Here is an 11,787-nt window from a genome sequence, read left to right as displayed (position 1 = left end):
AGAATCGAAGATCTATACGTCTCGGGATATATATTTTTTAAATAGAAAAGTGCAATTATGTATCTCGAGACTTACAAATCTATCATATCCAAAGTGTCACATCATGGAGTCATTTGAGTATCCTACCTGCCGAGCCATGCTATCACGACTCTTCAATTCAAAAGTTACCAGACAAGTCTGGTTAATATATAGAAATCGGTTCGGTCGAATGGACCTCAATCCGATCAGCCGAGCAAAATCTCGGCTCGATCGTTAGTCGTGGCTCTCCCTCTGTCACCCACTTCTCACCTACATCGAAAAAACGCGATTAAATAGATTGATCGCCATAACGGAAGACAACTAATCGGTCAAGGGAAAGCGACCAGTTGCCAAATCGCCATAACCCGACTAATTTGCCAACTAGCCCTTCACCACGACCCCACCTACAAATATAAATATTTCCCATCTTAGCAGTCGTCACCAACCTCTCTGTACTCTGTATCTCATTCAGTTTTCTCTTCTACGCGCCGTCTACAATGAAATCCAGAAGTCTTTCGGTAACTCCGTACTCCCTCAATTTCTAGGGTTTTTATTTTGTTAGTTTTGGTTCTCTGCAAATCTGTTCGAGGAACCTCGTCAAATCAGCTCTGACATTCAATTGTTCTTTTTTTTTTTTTTTGTGAATTTTTTAGTTGGCTTCTTCGGATCTTATTCCAACGAGTAGTGGAGAAATGAGGAAGAATTCGACTCTGATTTGTGCTCCATTAATGGGGAAATCTGTGGATCAGATGTTGATTGGGATGAATAAGGCGAATGCAAGTGGTGCTGACCTTGTTGAAATCAGAGTGGATTATTTAGAGAATTTCAATCCTCGTCAGGATCTTGAAATACTTATCAAAGAGTGTTTGTTGCCGACTCTCATTACTTACAGGTATAACCAACGTTCAGTGCTTGTAACTTGATTGAACTCTGTGTTTGGTAGATTCAAGTGGTTGTTGTAAGTAGACTTCCATTGCAAGTTTTGTTTTTTGTTTTTTTTATGTCATAGAATGGGCAATCTAGGTCAAATTTTATCAAATCTTATATGCATATTGATTGGGTGGTTCCTAAATCAGTCAAATTTCTCCTTCACAGCAGGATTATGGGTCTATAGTGTGTCTGGTGCAAACTGTCTGGAGAATTTAGATGGGTTATGAAGTTTCCATTTTTAGGTGGGAGTCTGTGATTTTAGACGAAACTTAAGAGGGTTAGATCTTTGGTCCTCCTCTTAATTGCACTATGTTCTTCCTTTATTAATGAAATTTAAACTTACCACAAAAAAAGAGAGAGAATGGGCAAGTTGGAGATGGGATCATAGGGACCAAGTTTGGATTTGACAATTATTCAGTGGGGTTTAATTCGGGAAAGTTTTGAAGTTTTTGGATTTCTTCCCAAAAACTGATCCACTTCAGCTTCCTAAAATCCCAATCTTTTTCTTGGGATTTCAAGGTTGAAGAAGATATAATTTTGAAGTTGAAGGAGTGGGAATGATTAATCAGCAAATCACCAATTAATTTGTCGGTTCTCTGATTTAATTGGTTGGTCCTTTATTAGAAAAGCCTTTTCGAATTTTCGGAAATTTCGCCAATTTTTGTGACTGGATGTGATAATAAGACCACAATCACATGGTAGAATGTTTTGTAGATATTCGGCGGCAAAAGTTTTTGTAAATGCCTCAAACTCAGTTAAAGTCAGACTCCGGATCTTGAGCCATGTAAAAGTTTCTTGAAGACAGAGGGAGCTTTCCATTGGTCCAAATATTGAGGTGTGTAAACCTTTTTACTACCGACCTCATCTACAAAGTAGATGGTAGAGAGAGCATGACTTTAGTTGTCTTCTTCCAATGTTGGTCGAATAGTTGGTTGCTCAAACTATTTAAAATCTAATTAGACAAGTGCAATCATCATCATCCCACTCGGCTTCATTACCAAGGAAAAGTGATGGAAGGGTTATTGATGAAATAGAGTAAGAATATAGGCTCCACGGCTAGTTGGTTTCTCCATTTTCCATAAAAGGTGATTTCATTAACGTGATAAGGGAATTCGCAAGAGGAAAATGTTCGTGATTATTGTTTGGCTAATAGAGTGAAGGAGTTCATCCAATTATCCTTATTCCAAAGTGCCTTTGTTAGGGGGTGGCAAGTCTTAGATGGAGTGTTGATTGCGAACGGATGTGTTGGAAAGATGGCAAGGCTTGGAGAAGTTGAGGGTTAAGTAAGGTGGAGTTGGAGAAAGCTTGTGATTATGTTAATTGTTAATTTTTTTGCAATACATGGTAATTGGAATGTTCTGGATTATGGATTGGCTAATAGGATGAAGGAAATCATACACTTATCTTTCTATTACAAACTGCCTTTGTTAGGGGTGGCAAATATTATACAGAGTTTTGATTGCTAATTGACATGTTGGAAAGATGTCAATGCTAGAGAAACTGAGGTGTTATGTAAGGTGGACTTGGAGAAAGCTTATAGTGATGTTAATTGGCTTTGATCAAAAGTGTTGGTCTAAGGGTTGTTGAAGCTTGGGGTTTAGACAATTTAGAGACATGAATGTAGTTCTTTTTGGTTAATTATGGATGTTTGGGGTTGAATCCAATGCCCTTTGGAGAGAGGTCATTTTCTCCAAGTATTGGTTTTAGAATGTAGGGTTAGAAAGGAATATCCCATTTATTACATATAGTATGGGTGTTTGGAGGGTTGGATGAATGTATCACATGTCTCTAACGAATTTTGGAAAGGTATTTCCTACTAGGTTGGCAGAGGGGAGAACTTGTGGTGTGAAGAAGAGCTGTTGCTTAGGGCCTTACCTTTCATGTTGACTAACTCCTGGGAGAAAAGCACTTGGGTAAAGAAGTACTGCAAATTGGAAATGGCCATTACTCATGGGACCTTCACTTCTTAGAAATTTCAAGTTTCAACAGTTTGGAATTGGAGGACCTATGTATACTTTTGGGAATGATTCGAGATAGGGGTGACCTTGGACGAAGGACGATAAGAGAATTTGGAATGTAGCTTTTGTGGCACCTCCTCGGTCAATTTTTCCTACCAAGTTGTATAAGGAATTTTTAAGTCCTTTTAAGGTGTGTGGAAGGTTACGCTTCCCTCCAATGTTTCCTTTTCATTTGTATAGTGGTCTTGGGGAAAAACTCTCTCAATTGACAATCTCATCAGCAAAAGAAGATAATTACAAATGTTTGCAATGGAGTTCTTAGTTTTGCTTTCTGTAACATGACAAAATAATTCTATTTCGGTCAGTTCGTGCATGCTATTTTAATATTTCTATGTATAGTTTCCCACTGCAGATTTCACAAATCATATCCTAAAAATATATTTATTATTTACATTTGAGATATCCCATGTCTTTCTTGCTATGCTATTCATGAATTAGGTATATTTCTTCTGCTCACAATGAGTCACTTTATGCAATTTCCTCTTGATTCTGTAAACACATAGCTTTCCAAATCCTTTTATCGGATCTTCTAACTTTTATGTATTTTCTCAGACCAAAATGGGAAGGTGGTCAGTATGAAGGAGATGAAAACAGGAGACTGGATGCACTTCGATTAGCCATGGAATTGGGAGCTGATTATATTGATGTCGAGCTTCAGGTAGCTTTCTCATGAACATACTAGTGTTAAGTAGTTTAGGTTACTTTCTTATGAACATACTTATGATCACGTGAGTTGGGATGTTTTGGAGTATATGTTGAGAAGGATGGGTTTTGGCCTTAAGTGGATTGAGTGGATTTTGAAGTGCGTAACATCGGTTTCTTTTCTATCTCAGTAAATGGTAGTCTGGTGGGGTATTTCAGGAGTTCCAAGGTTTTGAGATAGAGTGAGCCATTATCCTCATTTTTATTTCTTATAGTGACAAAAGCCCTTGGGAATCTGTTTAGGAGGGGAGTTGAGATAGGGAGGTTATCTGGTTTTAGAGTGAACTATAATGACCCTTTGATTTTGCACTTGCAATTCGCGGATGACACTTTAGTGTTCTTGGATCATTTTAGAGAACAAGTGAGAGCTCTTCGGGTCTTATTATGCTGCTTTGAAGTAATTTCAGGCTTACATGTTTATTTACAGAAAAGCAAGTTGTTTAGGGTAGGCGAAGTGTCGAACCTTCCAGCCTTAGCAGTTATTTTGAGGTGTTGTAGTGATATTCTCCCTTCATCCTATTTGGGTTTACCCTTTGGGGCTTCTTATTGCAGTAAAAACATCTAGGAGGGAGTTATCGAGAAGTTAGAAAAGAAGTTGAACACTTGGAAAGCGAAATATGTCTCCAAAGGAGGTAAGGTCACGTTGATTAAAAGTACTTTAACAAGTATACCGATCTACTTCCTTTCCCTGTTCTCGTTACCAAAATCGGTAGAGGTCAAGAACGAAAAACTCATAAATTTTTTTTTGTGGAATGACAATAATGGTGGTAGAAAATATCATTTGGTGAATTGGAAGATGGTTTGCACTCCAAAGAAGAATGGAGGCTTGGGGATTAGAGGGCTTAGATTAACTAATAAGGCTCTCCTAGGCAAGTGGCTTTGGAGATTCGAGGAAGAAAGAAACAACCTGTGGAGGAGGGTGATTTGTGCTAAATATGGAGAAAAGAGGTTTGATTGGTAAAGTGGTGAGATTAAAGGATTTTACAGGTGTAGTGTGTGGAAAGGTATTCTGAAGGGTGTTGATAGGTATGATAGGGAGATTAGATTCAAAGTTGGGTTGGAGGACAAGGTTAGATTTTGGGAGGATATTTGGTGCGGTACTTCGTCTCTGGCTACTCAATTTCCATCCTTGTATGCTTGTTCATTGAAAAAGTACAACTCTGTGGGACAGTGTTTGATTCGGGACAGTAATACGGATTCTTGGGATCTGGGTTTCACAAGAAACTTCAATGACTGAGAGTTAACTGACATCGCATCTCTCCTAGATCTTCTTAATTCACTTCAATTCAGAGAGAATGATTCAAAGCCAAGGACAAGAGGATTTTGTTAAATCCTTTTATAATTGTTTGCTTCTGTAGTGTGAGGTATCTTTCTCACCGTCCATTATTTGGTCCGCTCTTATATCACCCAAGGTTTCCTTTTTCTTGTGGCTTGCCTCTTTGGATAGAATCCTAACCTTGGACAATATGATCTCTTGGGGGTGGATCACCCCAAACTTTTTTACTTGTGCTCGAAGAATGGGGAATTTGCCAACCACATTCTTATTCATTGTCCCTCCTCACGTGGTATTTGGATGTTCTTTTTATCTCGTTTCTAGGAGGTTTAGGTTTTCCCTCTTTCTCTTTTCGCACTTTTGGAGGGTTAGAGATTCAATATCTTCTCTTCTAGAAAGAGGTATCTTTGGACTATCCTTCCTTCAACTATTGCATGGGATCTCTGGAAAGAACGCAACAACAGAGTGTTCCAGAGTAGGAGAGCTCATCTCATATGGTGATTTTGGGGTTACTCTTCTTTTAGTCAAAGATGAGTAAGGACTTCGAGGATGTGTGCTTCCAAGATTTTGTTTTCAATTGAGATACCATTTGTGACTCGTAGCCCCTCTTCGGGCATGTAACTTTATTTTCCTCTGTTCTTTCTTTTGTTTTTGGCTTTTTGCTTTCTTTGTTTTTGGCATATTCGTGTTTTTTTGTCTTGCTGTTTGGGGGCTATCTCAGCCCCTTTTCTCCTTTCTTTTCAATGGAGAATTTTATATTTATCCCAAAAAAAAGAGTAGTTCAAGTCTTGATAGTATTGGTAATTTGCTTCAATGCCATTAGGCCTCTGCTATTGAAGAATTATCTTAGGAAGTGTGCCGTAGGATGCTTGGCAATAGTTAATCATCCTGTTCAAGATCATGGTCTGTTTGTGACTTGGAATTTTGTTGGCTTGTTCATATGCAATTCTAGTTCACCACTGACAAACATGGATAAGTGTAGAAGGTGATACCTGCGACTGGCATTGTCTAGGATCAAGCTAGGACATCAGAGTGTCCCAAATATCCATCGTCTCCTTTCCTTATCTAATAAAGGGGATAGTATTATTTTCAAGACAGTTCTGTGGAAATATTAGAGCCAATATACATTATCTGTCTCCACCAATTGTCTTCCCCATCCCCTCCTCAAGTTCATTTATCAAGCCCATGACAGTGAATCCAGTAATCTATATGTTGTCAATTTAACAGTACCCGTATTGTTCATGCTTTTGAAAAAGAGAACCAGTAGACTGATACTGATGAAAATAAAGTTTGGCACTCATGACCTTGCTCCACTAGCCGAAATTTAGTTGCCATAAAACATAGAGGTGCTGGGACGGTGACAGAAACAGATACTGGGGCATTTTAGGTCTGGTGAACATAATTTTAAGAAATGAGAATCGGATAACTTTAGGGTCTGATCTTCATTAACCTTTTAGAAAAGTAAATTACTTGCAGTTTGGAATGCTGATCATAAGTAGTTAACATGAGTAAGATTATAACAACTTCACTGAACAAATATTCTTAAGGAACTACTTCTCAAGCACAAAATGAAACCATTTGGTTGTAATGCTCTTTCAGTAGTCTTTGTTTTTAACATATTGAATTTAGTATGGTAAACTTTTAGAAGCATGCTATTGAAACTCTCATTTCTGTTTATGTTTTAAGGTTGCTGATGAATTCATGAATTCTATACGTGGAAAGAAGCCTGAAAACTTCAAGGTCATTGTTTCTTCTCACAACTATCATAGTACTCCATCTGTTGAGGATATTGGCGATCTAGTGGCTAGAATACAAGGTACTGGAGCTGACATAGTGAAGATAGCAACAACTGCCTTGGAAACTACAGATGTGGCGCGTATGTTTCAAATAACTGTGCATTCGCAAGTAAGCAATGTACTCTTCTTCTTCTTCTAGTGACCTTAGAAGTTTCTTTGTTCTGTAATATTCTGTCCATTGTCATATATATGTAATTATCTTATGAAAATATGATCATGCAGAAACCACTATTTAGGAGATAATGTTTTGTAAAGTAATATTTAGGAATGTGCCAAAGCTAGCCTGACAATTAAAACAATCCTTGTTTTTCTATTGTTCTGCCAAGCAAGTGAGATTAATAGTCAGTAAGTAATAGGTGAAGGCAAGTTTTGAACCCATTCTTGGTATCAGCACTCCCAGACTTTAAACCAACTTAGCAAGCTGGCACCTTCATTAAGTGCAATATTTGTGTTTGCCGTGACCTCCTCAAAATCAAATGGAAAATTAAGTAGCAAGGGATTGATTTCATACGTTAATGTTAACTTCTAAGGCTAGTTGAACAATTAGAGTTAGTGTCCCAAGTCTTCTCATGTTTAATATATTGCATTTGCCTTGAAAAGAGTTTTGAGTGTTAAGAACTTAATCAGTTGGTTTATGGATTTCACCTTAAGTCATTTCTTATGGAAAACCATGAAATTAAGGGGTGATATACCTTACATACTAGGATGTGTATTGAGGTGTGTGAAGGCTGCAATACGTATCCGACATGGAAAATATCGTAAAACTTGTGTCATTGTTACACAGAAATGGTTGATATGGCATACTGGAGAAAGTTGCTTTTAGCTTATGATATTTGTATAAATTCCACAACAACAAGAACAACAAAGCCTTATCCCAATGATTTGGGGTCAGCTAAATTCCGTTACACTAGCTTTTTCTTCCCAAATTCATTTTTTGCATTTTTTAGAATGGGGTTAGTACAATGTTTTAGCAACCGAACATTTTTGTATTTTTTTAATGGTTTCTTCAGTCCCTCATTTATTAAACATTTTAAGTAGAAAGTAAAAAAATCATTGTGATTCCTGGCCTTGCTTGGTACTCTACAAGCCACCACAAACTGTAAAATTTTGCGGTTGTAATGGTTGTTTTGTGGTGCAAACCTTTACAAGTGCTTGGTGGAAACCCTGGAAAATCATGCAAATATTTATTAGTGATTCCCAATGGAAAAAAAAAAAAAATGCATTTTTTAACAAAAGACCTTATAGGAGAGGGGGAGAGAAATGGAAGGAGGGAGGGACAGGGCGAGAGGCAGAGAGGGAGAGCAAGATATGAGGGGGGAGTTCTTAAGAGTTTTTCTGGGGCACATAAATATTTGCTGATAATTGGGGGGGTTGTGTGTGTGTGTGTTGGGGGGGGGGGGGGGGGGGGGGGCAACCAAGCACCGCAAAAGCCCAATCTGCTGTAACCATTTGCTTTACAGCCATTTGCGGCAAATTTTTGGTGTACCAAGCTGAGCCGTATTGTTTTCAAGATTATTTGTATAACCAGGACCTTTTGACATAACTCATATATCATTGCATCCACTTAAAGCTCTTTTGCAGTCTGCAGATGACGCATTGTTTGAAATTTCAGGTTCCAGTAATAGGATTGGTTATGACCGAGAGGGGTCTGATTTCTCGGGTACTTTGCCCTAAATTTGGTGGATATCTCACTTTTGGCACACTTGAAGCAGGAATAGTGTCAGCACCTGGGCAACCAACAATCGAAGATTTGTTTAATTTATACAATATCAGACAGATAGGGCCTGATACAAAAGTATTAGGACTTATTGGGAAGCCTGTGGGTCACAGCAAAGGACCCCTTTTGTACAACAGAGCATTTAAGTTGGTTGGTTTTAATGGAATTTATGTGCCTCTTTTGGTGGATGATGTTGCAAAGTTTTTGAACACCTACGCTTCCCCAGATTTTGCTGGATTCAGGTTCAATCTTCACTTGAAAGGCTTAAATTTATTGTAAATTATATTGAAGAATTTCTCTTGCAAATTTTTTATGTAGTTTTTATAATGAGTCTAAACATGGACTTGCTTTGGTTCTATGCTAGCTAGGTGTCTTTTTGGTGCGATGTTGATTAAAGTGATGAAGTATTCTTTGTGATAACCTTAGTTCTATTCATTCTTGGCTGTGGTTTATCAAAGCTGTCTGTTTGTTTTATATGTATTCCCATAAGATATATCTTGTGATATTTATTCTAGGCTACAATGATTTCTGATCATTTGTAACTATATATATTTTGTAAAAGCTAGAATTCCTTCCCATGAGCAATGAAATGACGTGCTTCAATTTGACATGCAGTTGCACTATTCCTCACAAGGAAGCTGCACTTAAATGCTGTGATGAGGTTGATCCGATTGCCAAGGTTCTCGATTATCCCTTCACTTTGTTCACTTGAAGTATTTCCATTCAAGTAGTTGAGCTATGATTTGAAAGCTACGAGTAGATTTTTTCTTGAAGAGTTTGTGCTCCTTTTCTTTTCTCATTTCTGATTTATTTTTCTTGATCAAATCCTTGCAGTCCATAGGGGCTGTTAATCTCATTATTAGAAGACCAAGTGATGGAAAGCTAATTGGTTACAATACCGACTATGTTGGCGCAATTACAGCTATTGAAGATGGACTAAGAGGTTTTTCACTTGTCTTGGGAGCTGTGCATAATTTGTTCAGAGTTTGTTGCTTAAAGGTGTTTGGGGTCCAATCTTTTCTTTTACAGGTTCTCATAATACATATGATTCAACTGGTTCGCCTATAGCGGGTAAACTGTTTGTAGTCATTGGAGCAGGTGGTGCTGGTAAAGCACTTGCTTATGGTGCAAAGGCAAAGGGAGCAAGAGTCGTAATAGCCAATCGCACTTACGGTGAGATTCAATTTTGTGTTGCATCTTCTCACATTCTATTTCACAACAGGATTCGTTTAGGCAACCTCAACTCTTTGGGATAAGGCCTCGATGATGTTGATGATTGACTTTCTGGTCTGATGACATTGAGTTGATGATGGACTATGGAGTTTGTCATTGATCTTCTCAAACATTGAAACACCATTAGTTCCAGCTTAGCTTTAAAAGTTTGGTATCCACCTCAATTTACGTGTAAAGGCTTCGACTTGTAAACAACTTTTGATGGTGTTAGAAGTTTCAGAATGGTTTTTTTTTTGTTTTGTTTGAGAGGATGATCTCCTTACCATAGAGATCATTCTCACAAAAAGTAAGCCTACTCCAAAACTTCTAACCCATATAAGACAAATGATTGTCAACTGGATTGTGAAATAAGGATTGTCTCCTGATCCCAACCCATATATGGGTTTCTTTCCGTGAGTCTACTGATAAGAAATATTTTAGAAATAATACACTCCTTGTGCCCCTCCCACCCTACAAAAAATAGAAAATCTTCTAGTACAATCCTTTTTTACAAAGATCATTTTCCTCTCTAACTCCATTTCACATCCCAAATTAAAAAAACATGGACATTTGCCATCTTTATTGTTTCCATCTTTCCAAACCCAAGGCACATAAAATTGAATAAAAATGTGTATTGCAAACACAACCCTGACTGATGAAATGTGAAATCCAACGGCCAGGATTTATCTTGGGGATACATGATGTATCCTTAAGATACATGATGTATCCTTAAGATACATGTTTTTATCATAACCTTTAGATTTCATGTTTTAAAAGGTAAGGATTGCATGTTCGTTTATGAGTAAATTTTTCACGAGTCTACGGATCCAGAACATATATTCCTTCAATCGGCATGGTAGCATGTCGGATTTTCTGACATCCATGTTTTAAGTTACAGGACATTTTAGATTGTTAGAAGAGAGGCTCTAAGTACAAATATTGTCAGTTTTGTTTTGTTTGTTAGAAAATTTTAGATTTGGATGATGATTTCTGCCTGTTCTTATTCAAAGATCGAGCTAGAGAACTCGCTGATTTAATTGGAGGAGATGCAATATCTCTTGCTGAACTAGAGGGTTTCCACCCAGAAGATGGGATGATCCTTGCAAATACAACATCTATCGGGATGCAACCAAAGGTTGAGGAGACACCAGTGCCTAAGGTTCGCCTCCCCATTCTACATGTGTCTTACTCCTTGGATTCTGAATTATTGTATGTGTAGAAACTAGTGTGGTGGTTTAGCTTTGTTTGCAATTTTCACTCTGTATAGCTTATAAAATTTTTACCATTAATTATAGAAAACGAAATGGGTCTGTTTGTGCAGCATGCTTTGCAAGCTTATGCCCTGGTTTTTGATGCTGTATATACACCAAAAATAACCAGACTCTTGCATGAAGCAAAAGAGTGTGGAGCGACTATTGTTACTGGTCTAGAGATGTTCATTGGACAGGCATATGAACAGTTTGAAAAGTTCACAGGATTGCCAGGTAAGAAACACAATTACCATTTTAAGTTTAACAAATTCTTTGAATTATCTCTATTTCACCCGAGTCTTATTCTTTCTTTTGGTTTTGTACTGTTATCTGAGTGCAGCACCCAAGGAACTTTTCATGGAAATCATGTCAAAATACTAAGGGTTTTGTTCAGGGTAGTCACTTCTCGCTGATTCCCTATCTGCAAGCAATTGTAGTTGATTTAAACTGATTTGAAACATCTCGAAACTACAGATCCCTGATGTTGTATTCTTCAGTATATTTTTTTAATATTTTTAAATTGAACAATTTTTTTCTTTGAACAAATGTATCAGGAAATCAATTTCTTACTAGAATGATTAAGATGGGAGAAAGATTTGATATCACACTTCACATGTTCATTGTCTTTTCAAATTCAAAATTATTGACTTATGTGTCAATTCATTTGGTGTCGAGAAGCCAAGTATGGCTGCTCACATACTTAGGCCATCGGATGTTTGCCCAACCACATGATTTCCACTGCACACTAAATTCAACCCTGGGGGAGATCTGGGCCATTCTCTCCATCCCAAATGTTGTTGGCACGAGAGAAGGTGATGCTTGACAGTTCTTAATGAGTCCGACTTTGAAGCGGGCAAGCCGCTTCAAAATT

General features: G+C 37.7%; 1 protein-coding gene across 2 annotated transcripts; it reads left to right on the top strand.

The window, feature by feature from the left end:
• Window positions 1-375: 375 nt before the first annotated feature.
• Window positions 376-11,521, top strand: LOC147402384 (bifunctional 3-dehydroquinate dehydratase/shikimate dehydrogenase, chloroplastic-like). Of its 2 annotated transcripts, none has more exons than XM_086444018.1 (11): window positions 376-536; window positions 672-910; window positions 3,519-3,624; window positions 6,628-6,846; window positions 8,350-8,696; window positions 9,070-9,133; window positions 9,289-9,397; window positions 9,484-9,627; window positions 10,677-10,825; window positions 10,988-11,150; window positions 11,257-11,521. In XM_086444018.1, the coding sequence occupies exons 1-11, from the start codon at window positions 516-518 to the stop codon at window positions 11,295-11,297; spliced, it is 1,602 nt and encodes a 533-aa protein (XP_086300144.1). In that variant the 5' UTR covers window positions 376-515; the 3' UTR covers window positions 11,298-11,521. The 2 variants fall into 2 exon arrangements, with proteins under 2 accessions (XP_086300144.1, XP_086300143.1); XM_086444017.1 differs by having other exon boundaries at window positions 6,628-6,855.
• The last annotated feature ends 266 nt before the right edge of the window (window positions 11,522-11,787 follow it).

This window comes from Akebia trifoliata, chromosome 5, assembly GCF_017979445.1.
Source record: "Akebia trifoliata isolate Shusen 1 chromosome 5, ASM1797944v1, whole genome shotgun sequence".
In the NCBI taxonomy this organism is placed as follows: Eukaryota; Viridiplantae; Streptophyta; class Magnoliopsida; order Ranunculales; family Lardizabalaceae; genus Akebia; species Akebia trifoliata.
This window is presented reverse-complemented; position numbering and strand designations above follow the sequence as displayed.